Source organism: Melanerpes formicivorus, unplaced genomic scaffold (genome assembly GCF_026170545.1).
Source record: "Melanerpes formicivorus ecotype bairdi unplaced genomic scaffold, bMelFor1.0.p_v2 SCAF_6, whole genome shotgun sequence".
In the NCBI taxonomy this organism is placed as follows: Eukaryota; Metazoa; Chordata; class Aves; order Piciformes; family Picidae; genus Melanerpes; species Melanerpes formicivorus.
Genome location: NW_027142358.1, coordinates 29,893,152 through 29,918,243, shown reverse-complemented (window position 1 = coordinate 29,918,243; position 25,092 = coordinate 29,893,152). Strand labels below are relative to the sequence as shown.

Sequence of the window (25,092 nt, the reverse complement as noted above, 5' to 3'; positions counted from 1 at the left end):
AATGATCTTGAAGGTCTCTTCCAACCTGGTTTATTATTATTGTTATTATTTCAGTACTTTCACAGTGCCTAAACAAGAAGCTTATCAAGGAAGAGCAAGCCAGACTGCTCTACTGCAAACCCACAGCAGAAACTGTTAAGATTTCAACATAAATTAGATTTCCCCAGAGGTTTTTGTCAAAAATATTACTCAACTATAATTCTCACTCAAGGTGACTTCAAACCATTTCATGCCAAACTGAAGTCATTTTATACAGAATGCCAAAGTGGTTTATTTAGGCAGAGTGTGGTCAATGAGAACCAACTCTGTATGCTGGGTAACTGCCACTTGGAAATCCAGGAGGAGACATACTTTTTAGGGATGGTTTCATAGTATCATAGTATCAGTCAGGGTTGGAAGGGACCACAAGGATCATCTAGTTCCAATCCCCCTGCCATGGGCAGGGACACCCCACACTAGATCAGCCTGGCCAGAGCCTCAGCCAGCCTGGGCTTAAACACCTCCAGGGACGGGGCCTCAACCACCTCCCTGGACAACCCATTCCAGGGCTTCACCACTCTCATGGGGAAGAACTTCCTCCTCACCTCCAGCCTGAATCTCCCCACCTCCAGCTTCATTCCATTCCCCCTAGTCCTATCACTACCTGGGATCCTGAGCAGTCCCTCCCCAGCCTTCCTGTAGGCCCCCTTCAGATACTGGAAGGCCACAATGAGGTCACCTCGGAGCCTTCTCTTCTCCAGACTGAACAGTCCCAACTCCTTCAGTCTGTCCTCACAGGAGAGGAGCTCCAGCCCTCTGCTCATCCTTGTGGTCCTTCTCTGGACACGTTCCAGCACCTCCACATCCCTCTTGTAATAGGGGCTCCAGAACTGGAGGCACAGGTGGGGTCTGACCAGAGCTGAGTAGAGGGCGAGGATCACCTCCCTTGCCCTGCTGGCCACACTTCTCCTGATGCAGCCCAGGATCTGATTGGCTTTGCAGGCTGCAAGTGCACACTGAGAGCTCATGTTGAGCTTTTTGTCCACCAGCACCCCCAAGGCTCTCTCCTCAGGGCTGCTTTCCAGCCAGTCCCTGCCCAGCCTGGATTTGTGCCTGGGATTGCCTCGACCCAGATGCAGGACCCTGCACTTGCTCTTGTTGAACCTCATGAGGTTGGTGCCCACCTCTCCAGCCTGTCCAGGTCCCTCTGGATGGCCTCCCTTCCCTCCAGCCTGTCTGCTGCACCACAGAGCTTGGTGTCATCAGCAAACTTGCTGAGGGTGCACTCAATGCCACTGTCCATGTCATGTTTGGACCACACAGGTTGGTTTTGACTACACAGACTATAACTTCACAGAGCAAAAGAACTTATTAATTAAGCAAATGTGTCCAGAACTCCAGGAGAAACCAAAGTTTTCTTTTACCTGATAAAATTCCCGAAGCCAATTCTTCTGTAAATTTTCTGGCTGAAAAACAGAAAAGACAAAAATCAGGTAAGAAGAAGAGTAATGTATTTTTTACAACAATACCTCCATAGCCCCCCTACTCACTGTTTTTCTCAGTGGAGTCAAGGGGGCTTTTTCCCCCACTCCCCACAATTAAAGGATGTGTAAAAGCAGAAGGATGTTCCCCCACAAACATCCATGGACAGACCTCTCCCTTTTGCATCTGCTGTGAAAATCCTCTCAGATTTTCACTAAGAAGGCTCAGAGAATCATAGAATCAACAAGGTTGGAAAAGACCTCAAAGATCATCAAGTCCAACCTGTCACCCAACACCTCATGACTATTAACCCATGGCACCAAATGCCACGTCCAATCCCCTCTTGAACACCTCCAGGGATGGTGACTCCACCACCTCCCTGGGCAGCACATTCCAATGGCTAACAACTCTCTCTGTGAAGAGCTTTCTCCTCACCTCCAGCCTGAACCTCCCCTGGCACAGCCTAAGACTGTGTCTTCTTGGTCTGGCGTTGGTTGCCTGGGAGAAGAGACCAACCTCTGCCTGTCCACAACCTCCTTCAGGTAGCTATAGACAGCAAGAAGGTCTCCTCTGAGCGTCCTCTTCTCCATGCTAAGCACCCCCAGCTCCCTCAGCCTCTCATCATAGGGCTGTGCTCCCAACCCCTCACCAACTTCATTGCCCTTCTCTGGACACGCTCCAGCAAGTCAACCTCCTTCCTAAAGTGAAGGGGCCCAGAACTGGACACAGGACTCAAGGTGTGGCCTAACCAGTGCTGAGTCCAGGGGCAGAATGACCTCCCTGCTCCTGCTGGCCACACTGTTTCTGATGCAGGCCAGGATGCCATTGGCCTTCTTGGCTGCCTGGGCACACTGCAGGCTCATGTTTGGTCTACTATCAGCCAGTACCCCCAGGTCCCTCTCTGCCTGGCTGCTCTCCAGCCACTCTGACCCCAGCCTGTAGCACTGCATGGGGTTGTTGTGGCCAATGTGCAGAACCTGGCACTTGGATGTGTTCCATCTCATGCCCTTGGACTCTGCCCATCTGCCCAGCCTGTCCAGGTCCCTCTGCAGAGCCTCTCTACCCTCCAGCAGATCCAGTCAAGCCTTGGCAGGCAATTTTGAGAGATGGTGCTAATGAAGCACCTGGGGCTGCCAACAAGGCCTCCTCTGGACAGGGACTGGGATTTTGGTGAGCTTCTGCTCACAGTCACCCTGCTGGCTGTGCTGGACCTGACCACCGTGCCCAACTTGGCCACAGAAGGAGCCTGCCACACTCCTGACTGTCATGCCGTCCTCTGATGATATGACCGCATCTTTTCTTTCTGTTGTCACCACGCTGTGGTAAATTTCTGCACTCTAGCCCTCTGCCTCAAACCCCTGCCCAGCCACATCCATATAAAAGAAAATCTTAGATCTTGAAGAACTGGAGATAACAATCAAGTAGAAAGATAATTTATCTCTCTCCTATTTTTCTGTCTAAAAATAGGCACATCATATTTCATGTCTTCCAGAGTCTTTGGTGTTCTTCCCATCTTTCTCTCCACACTCTGTCCTTCATTAAATTACCTCATTCTTTTGCTAAAGTAACTGAAATTAATCTTTTCCTTGTCCTCTTCAATGCTAACTACTTTCATACCCATTCACTGATGAACCAAGTGCTCTCCATTCATCAATCTGAACACCACTTTCTCAGCCTCCTTGGAGGGACTGCAAGCAACCCTGGCTTGCACTCCCTCCAGTCCTGCCAGCAACCCTGGCTTGCACTCCCTCCAGTCCTGCAAGCAACCCTGGCTTGCACTCCCTCCAGTCCTGTACCACTTTTTAGGGGGTTTGGTAGTGATAGGACTAGAGGAGGGGAGATTTAGATTAGACGTTAGGAAGAAGTTTTCCACCATAAGGGTGGTGAGACACTGGAACAGGTTGCCCAGGGAGATGGTAGAAGTCTCATCCCTGGGGGTTTTTAAGGCCAGGCTGGATGTGGCTCTGAGCAACCTGATGTAGTGAACAAGAGGACATAGTCTCAAGCTGTGCCAGGGGAAGTTTAGGCTTGAGGTGAGGAGAAAGTTCTTCCCAGAGAGAGTTGTTAGCCATTGGAATGTGCTGCCCAGAGAGGTGGTGGAGTCACCATCCCTGGAGGAGTTTAAAGTGGGATTGTACATGGCACTTGGTGCCATGGTTTAGTCATGAGTTTTGTGGTGACAGGTTGGACTTGATGATCTTTGAGGTCTCTTCCAACCTGGTTTATTCTTTTCTATTCTATTCTATTCTCTTTCCTGAGTATCACGGCCTTGTCTCTCACTCCATCCCCTTGCCCTCCTGGCTCAAGGCCCCAGGTGTTGGGACACACAAACCCATAAGCCCATTCAGCATGGCTTAATCAGTTATTCTGTCCCACTTTAAACACTGTCTGCAAGCTGAGTAGATGTGCACAGCCTGCCTCCTCAAACACTAACAGCTTGGGAAGCTCATCACCCCTTGGGTGTGCTGTTGTAGTTGAGCTCAGTAAACATCCCAGGGCCTTGGGGAGCAGAGTTCTGGTTTCATCCTGCCATGCCATCCAACAGCCCACAGTGGAACTCAGAGCCACAACCAGCAACCTTGTCCCCAGAACAAGCACAGCTTCTCTCTGGACCGCAGCCCCACGTGGCATCCACATTCAAATGACAGGGCACAGAGACTGTGTGCCACTACTCCCTTCAATTCAAGGCTGCTTTGACCTTTCCCTGGAATTCCCAATCCCACCAAACCCATCTCTTCTCACGCTGAGTTTCCATCTGAAGTCTATTTCTGTCACACTGGTGACTCTACTGGTCAGACTTACACAAAGAAGTAGAGCCCTGCACACACAGGGATGCCACAGGAGCTGGTAACACCCTGCAAACAAGCAGCCTTTCAAGAGAACATACAAACAGTCCCTCTTTTCCACAGCATTTCCATTTCCTACACAATTACACCCAACAAGCCAAAGGAAAGCTTTAAGCCTGTTGCAAAAAGAAAATACATCCAGGCAGGGAAGAAGTCTTTTCAAAACAGGAAAACAGACAGAAAAATAAAACTACTTAGACTGGGTAAGAAACCTTTCATTCAGAAGGGGGGGTGGGGAGGGAGGGAAGGGAAAGAGAACTAAATGAAGTCAAATTAACAGCCTGGAAAATGTCTTTTTAGTTTCATTCAGAAGGAAATGGAAGAAAGCAGATGAATTATAGAAAGCAGGTTCTATTTTGTGACATTTATTTTTAGCAAAGAATAGGCTCATTTTTTAAGCTAACAGGGAGGGGGGTGGGGGGACAATATATGTAATAATTCTTGACTCCCTTTGTGAAAATTCACTGAGCTCCACAATGTGCACAGAGGGGAAACTGGCTGCTTGGGCTTTGCACATAGATTTGAACATAAAGTACAAGCAGCCACGATTTCTAAGGGCTTGACTTAAACATCCCTTACAAGCCCCATGTGGGGTCAGAAGTGCTCTGAAACCAGGAGCTCCAGAGGCTCCCTGGTGCTGCACAGTAACACAGGAGCCCTATTCTGCTCACAGGTTCCAAGGATGCTGTCCCAGGTGGTACCCAGCCCCTTTTTGATCTCTCCTTTCAACCTACACTAGCAAGCTCTGTCTGACCAGAGTTACCAGGCTTACTCAAGAACTGGTTCCAGGGCCATCACCATGACCATTTCAGCTGTTTCACTGGAATTGTTCAGTTTAAACTTGCAGAACAAGATTTTTGGACCCCCTATAGTAGTTTTAAATGTTTACTGGCAAAGAATAGAATAGAATAGAATAGAATAGAATAGAATAGAATAGAATAGAATAGAATAGAATAGAATAGAATAGAATAGAATAGAATAGAATAGAATAGAATAGAATAGAATAGAATAGAATAGAATAGAATAGAACCGAACCTTACCTTTAAGATCATCATATCCAACCTATCACCCAACACCACCTCATCCATTAAACCATGGCACCAAGCACCCCAAAGTCTCCTCCTAAACACCTCCAATGATGGTGACTCCACCACCTCCCCGGGCAGCACATTCCAATGGGCAATCACTCCCTCTGTGTAGAGCTTCTTCCTAACCTCCAGCCTAAACCTCCCCTGGCACAGCTTGAGACTGTGTCCTCTTGTTCTGATGCTGGTTGCCTGGGAGAAGAGACCAACATCTGCCTGCCTACAACCTCCCTTCAGGTAGTTGTAGAGAGCAAGAAGGTCTCCCCTGAGCCTCCTCTTCTCCAGGCTAAGCAACCCCAGTTCCCTCAGCCTCTCCTCACAGGGCTGTGCTCCAAACCCCTCCCCAGCTTTGTTGCCCTTCTCTGGACACCTTCCAGCAAGTCAACGTCTTTCCTAAACTGAGGGGCCCCGAACTGGACACAGGACTCAAGGTGTGGCCTAACCAGTGCTGAGTACAGGGGCACAAGGACTTCCCTGCTCCTGCTGGCCACACTGTTCCTGATGCAGGCCAGGATGCCATTGGCCTTCTTGGCCACCTGGGCACACTGCAGGCTCATGTCCAGCCTACCATCAACCAGTACCCCCAGGTCCCTCTCTGCCTGGCTGCTCTCCAGCCACTCTGACCCCAGCCTGTAGCACTGCATGGGGTTGTTGTGGCCAACGTGCAGCCCCTGGCACTTGGATGTGTTCAATCTCCTGCCCTTGGACTCTGCCCATCTGTCCAGCCTGTTGAGGTCTCTCTGCAGAGCCTCTCTACCCTCCAGCAGATCAACTCCTGCCCCCAGCTTGGTGTCATCTGCAAATTTACTGATGATGGACTCAATGGCCTCATCATTAGCTTGCCCAAGTAGCAGCAGAAAAAGGAAGAGAGCACCATCCCTGCTGCTATGTACACTACAGAGTCACAGACACCAAGTTCCAAGGCACAGATGCATGGAAGAGGTAATTAGAGCAATTTAAGCGGCGGAGAAAAGAGGGTTTGGATACACAACTCTTTCATTGTAGCCTTTGAGGCACATTTCCTCCTGGGCTGATCAAAGCAGTGGCTCACTGGACACTGGATCAAGAGAACTGAAGAAACAAGAGGAGAAGGCAGTGCTTGGGGTAAACACCATGTAAGGGGACAGTATCCATGGGATACTGGATTGCCTGGTCAGAAACAGGCACAAAACTGAGGGTTGCACACCAAGAAGCAGAAATGGTCTGTGTCTGCAGGAGTAGGGCTGGAACCTCCACAGCCACAGCCCTCTTCCAGACACATGAGAGAGTGGCAGAACTCAAGGACAGTTAATAGGAGAGACTAACAGACAGGTTGTCCTGGGCTGACTCCCCATGGGACAGAGCCACACTGCAGTATTAGAATCAGAGTCATAGAATTGTTTAGGATGGAAAAGAGCAAGTCCAGACCCTTAACCCAGCACTGCCAAGTCCCATGCTAAACCATGTCCCTCAGCACCACATCTCCACAGCTTTGAAACTCCTCCAGGAATGGGGATTACACCACTGTCCTGGGCAGCCTGGGCCAGGCCTTGACAACCTTCATCAGGAAGAAATTGTTCCTCATATCCAACCTAAACCTCCCCTGGCACAACTTGAGGCCATTTCCTCTTGCCCTGTTGCTTGTTCCCTGGGAGAAGAGACCAACCCCCACCTGGCTCCAAGCTCCTTTAAGGGAGTTGTAGAGTGACTGATGGTCTCTCCTCAGCCTCCTTTTCTTCAGATTGCACAGCCCCAGGTCCACCAGCTGCTCCTCACCAGACCTGTGCTCCAGGCCCTTCACCAGCTTTGTTAGCCTTCTCTGATCTTGCTCCAGCACCTCAATGTCTTTCCTGGAGTGAGATGCCACAATGGGCAGTCATGTCAGGCTATAGCAGCACACCTGCAGTGACCCTGAGCACCAAGCAGATCCTGTGTGGAAAGCAAGCACAGCAACACCAAGGGCTGCATTTTCCACCGCAGACAGGTGGCTGCTGGCCTTTGGGAGCCATTGGTGGCAGGGGAGCTTGGCCACAGATGCAACCTAACTGCTCTCCAGCTCCTCTCTGCAGACACCAGCAGTACAAGGCTGGTTAAGTGCCCAAAGCCTTGGTAGCCAGTGTTGGAGATCCTCTGAAGGCAGGATTCACACAGCCAGTGTCCTCCTGCAGGCTTTCACAGCTCATTAAGGGCTTCCTAATAGCAACCTTCCAATATCTGAAGAGGGCTACAAGAAGGATAGAGAGACATTGTTTCCAAAGGCCTGCAGTGACAGGATGAGGGGCAATGGCTTCAAACCAGATTAAAACAGATGTAGATTAGATGTTAGAAACAAGTTCTTTACTATGAGGGCAGAGGAACACTGGAAGAGGTTGCCCAGGAAGGTGGTTGGGGCCCCATCCCTGAAGATACACAAAGTGGGGCTTGACAGGGCTCTGGGCAGCCTGATCTAGTTGAGGATGTCCCTGCTGACTGCTGGACTAGATGACCTTTAGAGGTCCCTTCCAACCCAGACCATTCTATGAAACACACTGCAGGCATCTCAGTGAAAATGCAAGCACCCAAACCACCTGTTCTGTGTCTCCCTGGACAGACTGGTAATTAGCCACCACACAGCTTTCATAATTGATGGCCCTCTATTTTAGTGAGAGGTAAGCTGCTTGATAACCTGCAAAGCAACACCATGCACAGAGGCATCCTCTTTCCTCAGCCTGTGCCACCTATATCAAATATTGTCTGAGGTGGGGGCTGGGGTACAAGAGTCACTGCAATTGGGGGTTATAAACAAGAAAGGGGAAGCCAAACATTTCCTCCCTTCCCTCATAATGCTGTGCTGTTCATCTGCACATGGGAATGAACACTCACTGGAGCAGCATCACAGAACCACAGACTGCTTTGGGTGGGAAGGGACCTTTGAAGTTCATCCAGCCCAAACTCCTGCATTCAGTAGGGACATCTGCAACTAGAGCAAGTTGCTCACAGCCCCAAACAACCTGACCTGCAATGGTTCCAGGGATGGGGCATCTACCACCTCTCTGGGTAACATGGGCCAGGCTCTCACCACTCTCAATATCAAACATTTCCTCCTTCTCTCCAGTCTGAATCTCCCTCTGAGTTCAAACCATCATCTCTTGCCCTGTCACAACAGGCTCTGCTCAAAAGTCTGTCCCCAGCTTTTCTGATCAGACCCTTAAAGCACTGAAAGGACCTCAGAAGGTCTTTTCTATCCTCCAGCCTGAATGACCCAAACTCCCTCAGCCTGGCCTCACAGCAGAGGGCTTCTAGCCCTCCCATCACTGCTGTGGTCCCACTCCAACAGGTCCATGTCTCTCCTGTGCTGAGAACTCCAGACCTGGACCCAGAACTACAGGAGGTCTTGGCAGAGGGTTAGTATCCCCTCCCTGGACCTACTGGCCAGTGCTGAGAGGAGGAGAGGGATGTGTGTGTGTAGGTAAGCATGCACACATCTATACCTGTGTGCCTTTCACATACACATCTATATTCCAAACAGAGTGAAAATGTCTGTCCCAAATCCACTGCTTTTTTAGTTAGTCCAGTGTCAAGAGAACAGAGGCCTTCTCTCAACGTTGTAATTGAAAGCTGATCTTCATTTAATTACAGTGGGGGAGTTTAAGGTACACATTCTTTCAGAACTCTTTTTAGTCAAGTGAAGTACCAGGTAGTTTCCTGCTGGATTACATTACACTGGGGTGGAGCAACAAGGGCTTCTGCCTTCAGGATGTTATCTGAAGGTGCTGGAGCCCTGAAGCAGGCTGCCCAGAAAGGCTGTGGAGTCTCCTCCTCTGAACAGATTCCAGACCCACCTGGGCATTGTGATCCCAGGCCAGCTGCTGTGGGTACCCCCTGCTTTAGCAGGAGGGGTGGACTGGATCATTTCTAGAGGTCCTTTCCAGTCTAACCATGCTGGGGTTGAGATTCTGTGCTATCTGATAGCAACAAGACCAGGTTTGCAGAGGTCTAACAGACATCCAGGTATATCCTTCAAAGCAATGAAGTTAAACCACTTCAAAAGAACAGGTTTTCTGAAGGTCTGTAGCATCTGGGCAGCGTTCACCCTCTGCTGTCGCTGTGAACACCCCCAGCAGTGCCACAGGCTGGCTGAGCAGAGGAGAGATGAGAACCCAGCCCTCAAGGGCTGATCTCTGTCTGCATCCCATGGATGAGAGAAACCCAGCCAGACACAAGCACAGGATGATAACTACCAATGAATTATGACCTGCACAACTGCAAAGCCTGGAATCAGACCAGCCACGAATCTGAACTACCTTGACCCCAGCAAACCCCCAACATGCTTTGAATTTAACTTCTGTTAGCAACATCTCACGGAAAGATTAAAGGCTCCTGGATATTTGGCTAACCAGCACGTTAAGAGTATTACAACAGGAGCTAATCCAACCCCCAGCATTTACACCCCCACACACCCCCTAATTGTTAGCAAATAGCAGGGATTAGCCAGATTAATAACTCAGGATTTCAATTGCTTTGCATCCTGATTTTGGAATGGCATGGGGAAAACAGACATTATGCTGAGAGAGTGTGTAAATAAAACCCATCTGTTCTTGCACACAGACTAAATAGAGCTCTGGCATAAGCACAATTGTGACCACCACCATGGCCTATCTCCTGCACTGGTGGGGCTTCTTTATTTTGCCTGTTTAAAATTAGACCTTTTAGAACTCCCCTGTAGGTTGACTATGGGGATAATGACTTGTTATCTGCAACAGCTGAGGGTTTCACTGTGTGTGGTATGAAAATATTTGTATCAGGAGTTAAACCTGCAATTTAGAATAAACCAAACCAGGTTGGAAGAGACCTTCAAGATCATCACATCCAACCCATCATCCAATCCAACCCACCTAAACAACTAACCCATGGCACCAAGCACCCCAGCAAGTCTCCTCCTGAACACCTCCAATGATGGTGACTCCACCACCTCCCCAGGCAGCCCATTCCAATGGGCAATCACTCTCTCTGCGTAGAACTTCTTCCTAACATCCAACCTGAACCTCCCCTGGTGCAGTCTGAGACTGTGTCCTCTTGTTCTGGTGCCGGCTGCCTGGGAGAAGAGACCAACCTCTGCCTGTCTACAAACTCCCTTCAGGTAGTTGTAGAGAGCAAGAAGGTCTCCCCTGAGTCTCCTCTTCTCCAGGCTAAGCAACCCCAGCTCCCTCAGCCTCTCCTCACAGGGCTGTGCTCCAAACCCCTCCCCAGCTTTGTTGCCCTTCTCTGGACACCTTCCAACATCTCAACATCTTTCCTAAACTGAGGGGCCCAGAACTGGACACAGGACTCGAGATGTGGCCTAACCAGTGCAGTGTACAGGGGCAGAATGAGCTCCCTGCTCCTGCTGGCCACACTGTTCCTGATGCAGGCCAGGATGCCATTGGCCTTCTTGGCTGCCTGGGCACACTGCAGGCTCATGTTCAGCCTACCATCAACCAGTACCCCCAGGTCCCTCTCTGCCTGGCTGCTCTCCAGCCACTCTGACCCCAGCCTGTAGCACTGCATGGGGTTGCTGTGGCCAATGTGCAGAACCTGGCACTTGGATGTGTTCAATCTCATGCCCTTGGACTCTGCCCATCTGTCCAGCCTGTTGAGGTCTCTCTGCAGAGCCTCTCTACCCTCCAGCAGATCAACTCCTGCCCCCAGCTTGGTGTCGTCAGCAAATTTACTGATGATGGACTCAATGCCCTCATCCAGATCATCAATAAAGATGGACTCAAGTGCCCCTCCTCCCAGATCCCACAAGAAAAATTGCTGAGCCAACAAACAAAAAATGACAACCCACCCTCAGCCCCAACACAGCCAGCTCCACAGAAACCAGAAGGCCCTGGGTTAGTCCCTGGGTTTGGAGGATCTTTCCTGATGAGTTTCCTGTGTGCTGCAGGTGCTTTGCAGTGCAACTTGGAGGGAAGCAGTATTGTCCTGACTCGCATTTCCCAGCCACGGTGGGAGGTGGGGATGGACCCACCACAGGAAGCAGCATGGTCCTGTAGTGAGCCATCAGTTGATGGGTCACCACTGTGTGAACACCAGATCTGCCTACTGCAAGCAACCTCTGTTAAGCTTGCTGTATCAGCAAGCAGAGATTTTCCTGTTAAGAACAGCAACTTAGGGAACTGTCACATGAACTTACACCTCGAGGGAGGCGATTCTCCCCCTCTGCTCCGTGCTGATGAGACCCCACCTGGAACACTGCATCTAGTTGAAGGTGTTCAGAAGGAGACTTGTTGGGGTGCTTGGTGCCATGGGTTAGCTGTTTGGGTGGGTTGGATTGGTTGATGGGTTGGACACGATGATCTTGAAGGTCTCTTTCAACCTGGTTTGGTTTATTCTAATATATTCTAGTTCTGGAGCCCCTATTACAGGAAGGATCTGGAAGTGCTGGAAGGTGTCCAGAGAAGGGCCACGAGGATGAGCAGAGGGCTGGAGCTGCTCTGCTATGGAGACAGACTGAGAGAGTTGGGGCTGTTCAGTCTGCAGAAGAGAAGGCTTCCAGGAGACCTTATTATGGCCTTCCAGTATCTGAAGGGGGCCTACAGGAAGGCTGGGGAGGGACTTTTTAAGGTGTCAAGTGATGATAGGACTAGAAGGAATGGAGCAGAACTAGAAGTGGGTAGATTCAGATTGGATGTTAGGCAGAGGGTGGTGAGACACTGAAATAGGTTGCCCAGGGAGGTGGTTGGGGCCCCATCCCTGGAGGTTTTTAAGGCCAGGCTGGACGGGGCTCCGAGCAACCTGCTGTAGTGTGAGGTGTCCCTGCCCATGGCAGGGGGGTTGGAACTGGATGATCCTTGAGGTCCCTTCCAACCCTGTCAATTCCATGATTCTATGAACTAGACAGAAGCAGGGGGATACTAAAATGCAGTTCAGCACACTAATAGAGTAGGTCACTAGATGCTTCTTCAAGTGTCAGATAGCAGAGGAGACCATGTGAAAGTTGTTTACATCCTATTTCAGACAAGGCACCAAAGGACATACTTCTAAATTAATTTTAATCTGATCTAGAGAGCAAGTTTTCAGTGGGTTGGGGTTATTTTTCCTCTCCTTCCTGCTGTTCATGTTTCTGACAGTGCTGGGTTAGCAGCTGGTCTTGATGATTTTGAAGGTCTCTACCAAGCAAAACGATTCTGCGACTCAGTGACCACCCACTAAGACCAGGTTGCTCAAATTCCCACCTAGCTTGGCTTGTTAGTCTCTACTGGATGGATTGAAATCCTACAGAAAGCTTTCTGAACTCCTGCTCTGTAATTAGATCATCTGTCTCCTCCAACCAAGAGAGCTCCTCTCCCAACCCAGACAGGGCACACACCCAGGCGCCCTGCTTGAGAACGCATGGTGGCAACCAGGACTCCTCTCTCCTTGGCACAGTTGCACAGGACACCTCAATGCCCTTCTTGGAGTGAGGGGAACAAAACTGAGGGCTGAGCTCCCTGGTGCAATGTTCTGAGAACAACTAGCTTGGTCTCTCTGGTGAAGCTCAACCCACACATGGCTGATAGCTGACTGTCTGCTAAAATGAAGTAAACCTCTACTTTGTTTACTTTCCTCTCTGTTGATCTCCTTTCCTGTGAGCAGCTCTAAATCAAGACACAATACATGGTGGGAATACAAAAGAGAAACTGAAGCAGTCAGGGCTTCCTGTGGAGTAATGCAGAAAACATACTGCGTGCAGCCTCAGCGAGGAGAAACGCGGTGGGAACGCTGCTGAAGCAGCCCTTGACAGCCTGAGAGGGATCAGTGGGCCTAGGCTCAGAGCTGTGCACACATCCCCAGCACAAACAGCATGAGAACCAAGAGCCTGGGCCTCCCATCATCACAGACTCAGAGAAAAACACTAAGCACCTACTGCTGGTTTTCAAGGCTTTGTGTTTTCAAGTAATTGAGAGTGCCTGCAAACCACCCTGTACACCATGAGACCTCTTCAAACCACGGAAACCACGTGTGCCTAGCCTAGGAGAGACACCAAGAGACAGCCCTCCCCAGCCAGCAACCCAGCAGCATCCTCTGAAACATCAGAAACAGCCCAGTACTGCCTCCAGTTCTGGAGCCCCTATTACAAGAGGGATGTGGAGGTGCTGGAAGGTGTCCAGAGAAGGGCCACAAGGATGATCAGAGGGCTGGAGCTCCTCTCCTGTGAGGACAGACTGAAGGAGTTGGGGCTGTTCAGTCTGCAGAAGAGAAGGCTCTGACGTGACCTAATGGTGGCCTTCCAGTATCTGAAGGGGGCCTACAGGAAGGCTGGGGAGGGACTGCTCAGGATGTCAGGGAGTGATAGGACTAGGGGGAATGGAATGAAGCTGGAGGTGGGGAGATTCACTCTGGACATGAGGAGGAGGTTCTTCCCCATGAGAGTGGTGAAGCCCTGGAATGGGTTGTCCAGGAGGTAGTTGAGGCCCCATCCCTGGGGGTGTTTAAGCCCAGGCTGGCTGAGGCTCTGGCCAGGCTGATCTAGTGTGGGGTGTCCCTGCCCATGGTGGGGGTTGGAACTAGATGATCCTTGTGGTCCCTTCCAACCCTGACTGATACTATGATACTACTATGATACTAACAGGGACAGCAGCAGGTAACCTGTTACAGGGTGAGAGACACCAGCCACATCTTAGGGAAACACCAGGATGGATACCACTGAACCCAAACTGTTGAAGTCAAGTAACTAGCTCTTCAAAGGAGCTGGATGTAAAGACATCTACATTACAGTTGATACCAAGATGACAATTGGCATCACCTCTAACACCACAAGACAGGGGGAAGGGTTCAAAGCCACCTGCCTTTAACTCCCAAAATGTAATTGCATCACGTGCTGTCAAAACTGCAGTCTGAGCAAGATCTTCCAAAAGCTTGAGGATCACACTGACCTTGAAATTATTGATTATGAGAAATTGATCAAAGGGCTCCCCACAACAGCAAGGCCAGGAGTGGTTAGGGGTCTGGAGCACAAGCCCTATGAGAAGGGGCTGAGGGACCTGCAGTTCTTTAGCCTGGAGAAGAGGAGGCTCAGGGAAAACTTTATTGCTGTCTGCAACTACCTGAAGGGAGGTTGTAGCCAGGTGGGGATTGGTCCCTTCTCCCAGGCAACCAGCACCAGAACAAGAGGACACAGCCTCAAGCTGTGCAGGAGGCAGTTTAGGCTTGATCTTGAAAAGAGGTTTGATGTGGTGAGGAACCTTTACCTTCAAACATCCAATTCAAAACTGGCAATCTAGGAGCTAGAAGAAGTTGTGACTCAGTTCCAATTACTTCAGAAGCAGCTTTTACTCCTTCATAGGCAGTTAGAATCTTTCTCTGTTGGGAGTATAATCTGCCTCTGAGCCTCTGTAGCCATGATTCCAGATACCAAGTGGATGAAAGGAGCAGAGAGAAAGCAGGGGTTGGACTTAACAACACAGCCAAGGTCAGCACAAAAAACAGGTTAATCTCTCCTGAGCAAAGCAAGCAGAGAAGAGATCAGAAAAGAATCATAGAATCAATATGGTTGGAAAAGACCTCAAAGATCAAGTCCAACCTGTCACCACAGACCTCATGACTACTAAACCATGGCACCAAGTGCCACATCCAATCCCCTCTTGAACACCTCCAGGGATGGGGACTCCACCACCTCTCTGGGCAGCACATTCCAAAGCCTAACAACTCTCTCTGGGAAGAACTTTCTCCTCACCTCCAGCCTAAACTTCCCCTGGTGCAGCTTGAGATTGTGTCCTCGTTCTGACGCTGATTGCCTGGGAGAAGAGACCAACCCCCTCCTGGCTACAACCTCCCCCTACCCCAGCCTGCAGAATGAATTCTTTTGGTACAGCTGGTCTTATAGCAGATATTTCTCCAATGAATTTGTTTAGAACAATCTTTAGTTTTCCTTTTTACACCCAATGATGATTTATATTTTTCTACTTTTCTGCTCAAAAATCTGTAACTAAATTTTAAAGGCATAGCCTAGAACCACCACAAAGTTCTTCCCAGAAAGAGATTGCCCATTGGAATGGGCTACCCAGGGAGCTGCTGGGGTCATTGTCCCTGGAGGTGTTTAAGAAAAGCCTGGATGAGGCACTCAGTGCCATGGTCTAGTTGATTAGTTAGGGTTGGGTGATTGGTTAGACTTCATAGTCTCATAGTATCAGTTAGGGTTGGAAGGGACTACAGGGATCATATAGTTCCAATCCCCCTGCCATGGGCAGGGACACCCCACACTAGATCAGGCTGCCCAGAGCCATGAAAACAGGAGGAACATTTTTTTCCCTGTGAGGGCGACAGAGCCCTGGAACAGGCTGCCCAGGGGGGTTGTGGAATCTCATTCTCTGGAGATATTCAAAACCTGCCTGGATGTGTGACCTGCTCTAGGTGATCCTGCTCTGGCAGCAGGGTTTAGACTCAATCTTCTGAGGTCCCTTCCAACCCTTAACATTCTTTGATATGCAGGAGACCCTCCTGAACAACTTGAGCATAGAAAGTGCAGCCAAGAATACTACTCAAAGAGAAAAGGAAAGGAGAAAAAAACCAAACCATGAAAACCATTCATTACCAACAGAGAAATGAAGTTGGCATGGCAAACTTGAAACTGGTCACCTCATTCAGTATGAACAATGCTCACACTTCCTAAAGGATGATTCAAGACCTGTGTCTGGAAGCAATCTCTTGCTCAGACAAACAAGGAAATCAGGCAGAAGTTCATGAATCACCTACAGCCCAAGTTTGAAACTCCCAAGTACACAGAAGCAGCCTGCACTCCATTGCAGCAATACACATTCAGAGCAAACACCAAGAGCTGCACGCAGCAGAAGGTCAGCATGACACCAGAAGAGCCCTTCTGCAAGAGCTGCTCCTCCCTCAGCTTGTGGCTAACCAGCTTGGAAAAATAAACACATCAATCAGGAGAAGCCAGGGTTTGTGTGTGCTATTACCAAGCAAGACTCCAGCTCAGAAACTCTTTTCAGATATGTTTATGCACCTCTCTCCTGAAAATGGAGCTGCAGAGCAGGCCTGAGCTGAAGCATGGATTGGAAAGTGTTGCAGGGAGGCAGAATCGTACCATGAATCATTCAGGCTGGAAAAGACCTCCGAGATCATTGTCTGTTTACCCAGCACTGCCAGGTCACCACTAATCCATGGCCCTCAGCACCACACCTACATGACTCTGAAAGCTCTCAAGGGATGGGGGCTGCCCTGGGCAGCCTGGGCCAGGCCTTGACAGCCTTTTTCAGGAAGAAATAGGATGATGAATTCTCTCACACCAGGACTGTCTCAGTCTCTCAGTGACTATCCTGAAGATAGGTTATTTTTACAGCCATTAGTGAGAGAGGGGAAAAACAGCTCACTTTCAGCAGGGAACACATCTGCTGCTCTGGGAGCTCGTCCTGCCTGCCACTGCTGCTCTGCACAGACAAAGCCAACGATCCCCTCGGTGGCAGAGGGACCCCACAGCATGTCATAGTATCAGTCAGGGTTGGAAGGGACCACAAGGATCATCTAGTTCCAACCCCCCTGCCATGGGCAGGGACACCCCACACTAGATCAGCCTGGCCAGAGCTTCATCCAGCCTGGGCTTAAACACCTCCAGGGACGGGGCCTCAACCACCTCCCTGGACAACCCATTCCAGGGTCTCACCACTCTCATGGAATGTCCCCCGCACTACATGGCACAAAGCCACATCAGGACAGCTACATGTGTGGCACAAGCTACAGCTGATAGCCTCAGCACTTGCCCCACACACTAGTAAGTGCCTGTGAAAACAGGCAGAAGAGTTATCTTGTCAGTTCTGGACAAGTGTGCTCCAAAACATGGTTTTGGAATGGTCCTGCTCCCCCTTCCAGAAGAAGGCTTGATTCTACAGCAAGCATGCTGCAGAGTAACAAAGAGGAAGCAAAACCCACTCATGCTGGGGTAAGTTGTCCAGGTTTTTCATTTAGCCTTTTTCGTCACAAAGTTCAAAGTCAACTCCCCTGTGGGCGAGTTTCCACAGGAAATCCTGCCCTTCATTCCCTCTTATCCCGACAGAGAACAGCTTCCTTTTGCTTGCAAGGCAGCTGCCTGCAGTCCTGCACCCCAGCAAACACTGCTCACGCTAAATATAGACTGTCAGGGAAGGAAGCATTGGGGCAGGCAACGCAGGGAGCACAGGCATGGACACATGCCCTGTGAACACACAGAAACTTGTAGACTAAGGAAGAGCAGAGATAAGAACTTTCCTCCTGAGTTTGAGAAACAGCTTAAAATAAATGCTAATAGCATCCAAAGCAACAAAATCCATGCACAGGTCAGAAATGAATCCTAGCAGCATCCCAGCCTCAAATGATGGCTGCTCCTCATCGGGTACAGGACATAAGATTGCTGCAGTTTATTTTCCAAGCACACAAAAATCACAGAATATATCCAGTTGGAAGAGACCTCAAAGATCATCCAGTCCACCCTTTGACCCAGCACTGAAGGGTCAACACTAAACCATCTCCCCAAGCACCAGGTCCACAGGCCGCTTAAACACCTCCAGGGGCAGTGATTCCACCAGTGCCCTGGGCAGATCATTCCAGTGTTTGAGAAACCCCACTGTGAAGAAATAGTTCCTAACATCCAGCCTGAACCTCTCCTGGTGCATAAGGTTTTTTCTTACCTTTGACAGTCCCATGCACTGCACATAAAACCAGGGTCCCCTCTCTCAGCTGACCACCTCACCCCCCAGCTTGATGGTTCTCAGCCAAGCACACTCACACTTTGCTTGTGAAAGTGAACCCTGGTTTGTCACAAGCCCTACATAACCTAAGCAGCTAGTGTGACCCACTCCACAGGTGAGCACGACCATCAGTGGTGCCATATAACCTCAGCTCTGTCTTCAGCTCTGCTTGGGCTTTGCTCCTGGTAGGGTAACCAGCATCCCACATTCGCTGTGTGAGGTGCCCAGGGAGGTAAAGTGACCCTGTTTTTGCAGGAGGTGTTGCAGGGGGCAGACCTGACCATTGAGTTGTGCCTGCAGAGGTTCAGTTTGGGTATGAGGAAGAATTTCTTCCTCAAAAGGGTTCTCAAGCCTTGGAACAGGCAGTCCTGGGAAGTGGTAGAATCACTGTCCCTAAGGGATTTCAAAGCTGTGTAGATGTGGTGCTGAGGGGCATGGTTTAGTGGTGGACTTGCCAGTAGTGGGTTCGTGGTTGAGCTTGGTGATCTTAAGAGTGTTTTCCAAGCTAAATGAGTCTTGGGTGACAGGTTGGACTTGATGATCTTTGAGGTCTCTTCCAACCTTATTGATTCTGTGATTCAGTCACCCTGTCTCTCAGCACAAAGAATCATAGAATCAATAAGGTTGGGAAAGACCTCAAAGATCATCAAGTCCAACCTGACACCCAAGACCTCAGGAAACAAGAAAATTCAGCAACACTTGCAGGCAGCTGTTAAATCACAGCATCTTTGCTTGAAGGTCACCTGGAAACCCACATTTGTGGTGCTGCTGATAAATCTGAAGGACACTATCCAGATGGACTTGGAGAGGTGAGCTGAGGAATCTCATGAGGTTCAAGAAGGCCAAGTGTCACGTCCTACACCTAGGTCAGGGCACTACTAGATATCCAGGCTGAGGATGATGAAATTGAGAGCAGCCCTGCAGAAAAGGGCTTGGGGATGCGAAGCTGGACACAATCCAGCAGTGGGCAAAAGGACACACCATCAGAATTGCAGGCTAGACTGGATGCTGCTGGGTTATCTCCATTCCAGTGCCTGGCTGCCCCAGAGTTCACTGACACAGCAGCTCCTGCACCAGGCCTGCAGCTCCCTGTGGGTACTACTGTCCTGCTTCTGATCTCATCACCACCACCTTCCCCAGATTGCCCTTTCCCCAGCTGCAAACAGACTCTTGTGTAAGCTTCCTCAAATGCATTCCCACACAGACACGTCCCAAGTTCCTGCATCTGCACGCCCAGAGCCCCCTCCAAATGAGAAACAAAGCCAAAAATGCTTTTCCTTGTGTAAAATAAGCACCTGCTTGGACTCCAATTGAGAATCCAGTCCAGAAGTCTTTACTTTCACCCACAGAAGCCTAATAAAAGTTTCCAGAGGCTGCAAGATGAAGCTTAATTGGCTCCCTGGTCCTACCACATCTGGTCAAAGAGAGACACCTCAAAGTTCATTGTCACCTTGAGACACCACTAGCAGCAACAAGCTGCACTCCTACAGCAGCCTCACCACAGCTGCTTCCACCCAAAGCTGTCAGCTCTGAGGCTGTTTTGTTCTCAACACCACACTCTCCTCTTTCTGTCCTTATAGACAGTTGGGTAGTTTTCCCATTTAAAAATAAAGTGCTGAGCCATACTTATCCAATTCCCACTTGCCTCCCAAGCACACTCTTCAAAACCTGCCACATCCAACTGGAGTTTAGCAGGACAGGGAACGTTTCATACACATTTCACTATCCTAAGAGTCTTCTGACCACCACTGGAGGGAAGCATCAAAGCTGTCATTACTCCCTCAGCACCACCTGTATAAAGGTTTCATTTTAACAGACTAGTCATCAGTGTTTCAAAGAAAACCATGGAGTCAACTATGTATTTGCAGATGTGGGCAGATAAATCAAGGAATTGAGTTATTTTCAAACAAGTATGGCCAGTGGGTAGCAGTGTAAAGTGTTAACATCTACAGTGCCTGCAAAAAAAACCTGCTGGCTGCAAAGGGGCTACCGAAACCCTCAAGGAGAAAACCCAAAGCAGATCTCCTGCTCTTCCCAGAGCTTTCCATCCCAACTTAGAATCATAGAATTGTTAGGGTTAGAAGGGACCTCAAGGATCATCTAGTTGCAACACCCCTGCCATAGGCAGGGATACCTCACACTAGAGCAGGTTGCTCAAAGCCACATCCAGCCTGGCTGTGAAAACCTCCAGGCAGGAGGCTTCCACCACCTCCCTGGGCAACCTGCGCCAGTGTCTCACCACCCTCATGGGGATGAACTTCTTCCTAACATCCAATCTGAATCTACCCATTTCTAGTTTTGTTCCATTCCCTCCAGTTCTATCACTCCCTGACACCCTAAGAAGTCCCTCCCCTGCTTTCTTGTAGCCCCTTTCAGATACTGGAAGGCCACAAGAAGGTCTCCTCAGAGCCTTCTTTTCTCCAGACTGAGTAGACCCAGCTTCCTGCACAACTCTGTCTGAAACTGGCCAAACCCAGTGACAGTCACTAATAAAAGGCAGTAATATTATTTTTCTAAGTTTCACTCAACTCTGCAAACCAGAAACTGGAAATGGAGCTGAAGCCTTCCTGTTTATGCACTGCTGCAGAATTAGGGCCCAAATGGCCTTCCTGCAGAACTTAACTAAGTAACAGGGAAAGTTCCCACCAGGCAGCAGCAAACAGTGCAGGAGTTAAAGCACGTTTTCACCAGCTAATGGGCTCCCTTTGCAGCAGCAGTTTACCCAGGGGAGCTAAGGTTAAGGCTGTGCAGCCCACGCAGCATCATGCTGGTAAACAGCTTCCAGCACTTCCCAGGCACCAGGTAGGATCTGTGGTGTTAGCTCCCACGCCTGCACTGGTGGTCTCAGCACTCATTTCTTGCTTTGTGTTGGTGATTTATGTCCAAAGGCTAGGTGAGTACCTTGGTTGTTACTCCTATGAAAAAATGTAATTTCACACCAGTGGATACAGACAGAAACTGGCAAGCATGATGCAAGTGCTCTTTTAAAATCTAACAACCAGCAAGCCACTAACAAGCCCTCAAACCTCCCAGTTCTCAGCATGTTGCAGCACTTCCACCAGCACTGGCTTCAACCAGTCGGGCTGGGCTTGACAGCTCCCCCTCAGCGATGCCTCAAGGAGGTGGCCCCTTCTACTGCATGCCAAGGACAGAAACACCCCCAACTACAGCCCCAGGGTTGAAAAACCCAACTGATTTTCCCAGCATGAGCAGGGATGTGAGAAGCTGCACAGCTGGAATGAGCTCTGCAGGGCTCAGGGGTATTACTGCTGCAAAATCGGTTTTCCAAGTGCCTTCCTCCCCAGCCCCCCATGCTTTCACTCACCATGTTTTCTCAAAGCATCTTTTTGACATATGCTTAAGTAGCACCAATTCAATGCAAATGAAATCCTAAAGGGTAAAGCAGACAGACAGCTGCTTAAGGAACAGAAGCTACACAAATCATGTCAGAAATGTAAAGCAGCACCCTGGTTGGGACAACAAAGAGATCAGCTACCAAAGCAGAAGGTGAACGAGTTCTGCTACCCTATTCACTGCCTGGGGCAACCTTTCTTCAAGGCTTGTGTGATCTGCTTCCCATCTGATCCCACTCCTCCACCCCTGTCAGTTTTGAGGCATTTTTCTCATGCTGCATTTCTCAGGTGAACATTTGGCAGCTTCACCTCCCGTCTTCATCTTCCATCAGAGGTTTCACTCAGCAACACATCATCTACCTCACCTCATCCTGAATCCCAGCTCTGAGGAGTGCCAGCCCTGGGCCAGCACCACAGTCTGCTGGGCATCTGAGAGAGAGAGAGAGACAGCCCATGTCCCAAGTAAAGCTGTAGATAGAACTATCCATGTATTTTGTACAGCTATGCATATGCAAATATATGCTCAATGATGTATTAACTGTTCAAGAGATTACAGGGAGATCAGCAGGCTAGAAGCCAGCATAAGAGGCTGTTTTCCATGCACAAGCTGTTCAACTCCTGTCACATTTTTACAGCACCCCTTGAAAGTTTTAAAGGAATCACAGAATGGCTCAGGTTGGAAGGGACCTTAGAGATCACCTACTCCAACCTTCCCACTACAGGCAGGGACACCTCCCAGCTAGCCTCAGCTGCTCAAGGCCTCATCCAACCTGACCTTGAACACCCTCCAGGGAAGAGGCATCCACAGCCTCCCTGGGAAACCTGTTCCAGAGTATCACCACCCTCATACTGAAGAGCTTCTTCCTAGGATCCAGTCTAACTCTAGACTGGATCAAACCATTCCCCCTTGTCCTACTGCTAGACACCCTTAGAGGTGTCCCCAGCTCTCCTGTAGGATCCCTTCAGGTATTAGAAAGCAGCTATAAGGTGCCCCCAGAGTCTTCTCCAGGCTGAACAACCCCAGCACCCGCAGCCTATCCTCGCAGCAGAGGTGTTTGAAGCCCTTGGGATCATCTGTGTCCTTCCTCTGGACTTGCTGCAACAGTTCTGTGTCCTTCTTAGAATAGAATAAGCCAGGTTGGAAGAGACCTTCAAGATTATCGTGTCCAACCCATCATCCAAGACCCCCTAATCAACTAAACCATGCAACCAAGCACCCTATCAAGTTTTCTCCTGAACACCACCAGTTATGGTGACTCCACCACCTCCCCAGGCAGCCCATTCCAATGGGCAATCACTCTCTCTGTGTAGAACTTCCTCTGAACCTCCAGCCTAAACCTCCCCTGGCGCAGCCTGAGACAGCAGCCTATGACTGGGACACCAGAACTAGATGCAGTGTTAGGTGGGGTCTCACCAGAGCAGAGTAAAGGGGCAGAATCAGTTCTCTTGCCCTGCTGGCCACACTCCTCTTGATGCAGCCTAAGATATGATTTGCTTCCTGAGCTTCATGAGCACACTGATGGATTGTGTTGAGCTTCTCAATCAACACAGCCAAGTCCCTCTATTCAAACCTACTGCCAACCCACTCCACACCCAGCCTCAATTTGTGCCTGGGAAGTTTCGTAGGTGTTTGCAAGGAGGTTTCCCAAGCACAAAAGCCATCCTGAGACAGCGCAAAAAAAAAAACCCTCTCTGCTGCAAATCCAGTGAGTGAGAAGGCAGGAAACTTTGGCCAAAAACACCCACAGACAAACAAAGAAAACAAACAACCAGAAGCCAGCCTCCCACTATTATTTGAGCAAGAAAGTTCTTAGGAAGGCTCTAGAAGACAAGTGGATTTTACATTAGGTCAGACAGTTTATTCTCAAGATAAGAGACTGTTAAGTAAGTGAAGAAACAAGACAAGGAGTGAAAACACCTTGTGACAGAATAAGAAAACTATCCTTGTGAGTGCAGTCTGGACAGATGCTCCACCAGAGCAGGCTGTATGGATCACCGGTGGGGAAAAGCATTTTGCAGTCACCAGGATGCAAACCAGGTACCTCACCAACAAGAGCTGGGCAGCAGGAATGACCACTTTTACCCATTTGTGTGGGTAAAAGTACTAGTGTGGAACTCCAAAGGAGATCTACCAGCTCCTGGGGGAAGATGCTGTTGGCCAAAAGCTCCCCCACATATAAAGAAAACAAGAAAAGAGGCTAGGCTGGTCTCTTCTCCCAGGCAACCAGCACTAGAACAAGAGGACACAGTCTCAAGCTGCCCCAGGGGAGGTTCAGGCTGGATGTTAGGAAGAAGTTCTTCACAGGAAGAGTGATTGGCCATTGGAATGTGCTGCCCAGGGAGGTGGAGGAGTCACCATCACTGGAGGTGTTTAAGAAGAGCCTGGATGAGGCGCTTGGTGCTGTGGTTTAGTTGATTAGATGGTGTTGGGTGATGGGTTGGACTTGATGATCTCAAAGGTCTTTTCCAACTTGGTTAATTCTACTCTATTCTAAACCCACAGGTATAAGAGCTAAAAGAAAGACATGCAAAAAGGAATGAGAAGTGTTTTCCAAATCACAGCAAGCAGAACCTCTCTTGATCTATTGCTGCATCCACCCAGATGAGAACAGGTTCACAGCACGTCAGCTACAAGACTCAGCCCCGCAAGAAAGCCTGGCTCAAATTCCACAATCTCTTGCTTCTGGAGAGAGTTGTAGCCTCCTAAGACCATTCCTGACAACAGACTTTCTGTATGAGCTGCCCCAGCCCTGCTCACCACTACAGGAGGGCTGCTTGTGGACTCACATCCTGACATCCTCACCTCTGACATCATCCAAGCCGCTCAACATCCTCACTGCACTCACCCAGCAGGACAACTGAACAGGGAGCCAGGCTGTCCAGAGGCCATGGGGTTTCCACAGCCTGGGCAAAGAGATCTCTGGGCTCCTGCCAGCCTTGGTCCTCCCGGGCTCTGTGACCTGTGTTCATACACTTAGAGGTTTATTTTCTTTCTCCCCCATAAGTGTGCCCTGCAGGATGTTAAAGTGACTCAACATGGACTTCAAAACTCATTCAACCAACAGTTTATAGCACAGAGAGTATGAAGTGGGAGGGCTCAGGTTGTACTTTCCCTTGCTGAGCTCTCACCCTACCTAGAGTTGTGCCAAGCTCCTTCCAGCCCTGCTACTGCCATTTCTGCTGAGGTGGACATGCTGTAGCGAGGGGGTGACTCCTCACTTCTGGGGACTTTCTGGCCAGCTGCTTCCCCAACATCAGTCTTAAAATAATGATTTTGGAAAGAAAAAAACCAAACCGTGTGTTGCAGTCATTGTGCCTCATCTTCTACCCTCTGCTACAGCTCCAGAAACGTGCTGAAGCTCACTAATTCACCACCAATTCTTCACCTTGAGGGTGGTGAGGCACTGGAACAGGGTGCCCAGAGCAGCTGTGGAGGCTCCAAGCCTGTAAGTGTTCAGGGGCAGGGTGGATGATGCCTTGAGCAACCTGGTCTAGTAAGAGGTCTACCTGCCCATGGCAGGGCAGTTGGAACTAGATGATCTTTAAGGTCCCTTCCAACCCAAACTAATCTGTGATTCTATGAAATTCCTGCAGCACATTTTTTAGCACCAATTCACCACTGGGACACAGGGTGGGTGGCTACAAAGTTCTGTGCTGACTGCAAGCGTTGGTCTTTAAAGCACATGAAACA

General features: G+C 49.6%; 1 protein-coding gene across 2 annotated transcripts in view; it reads right to left on the bottom strand.

Moving 5' to 3' along the window:
* The window catches only part of INPP5A (inositol polyphosphate-5-phosphatase A), a 285,924-nt gene that overhangs the window by 215,882 nt on the left and 44,950 nt on the right, over positions 1-25,092 (bottom strand). For both annotated transcript variants that reach the window (XM_068140277.1, XM_068140278.1), the window contains exon 2: positions 1,404-1,445. In XM_068140277.1, the coding sequence (XP_067996378.1) occupies positions 1,404-1,445 (42 nt within the window). The remainder of the gene's footprint in view (positions 1-1,403; positions 1,446-25,092) is intronic.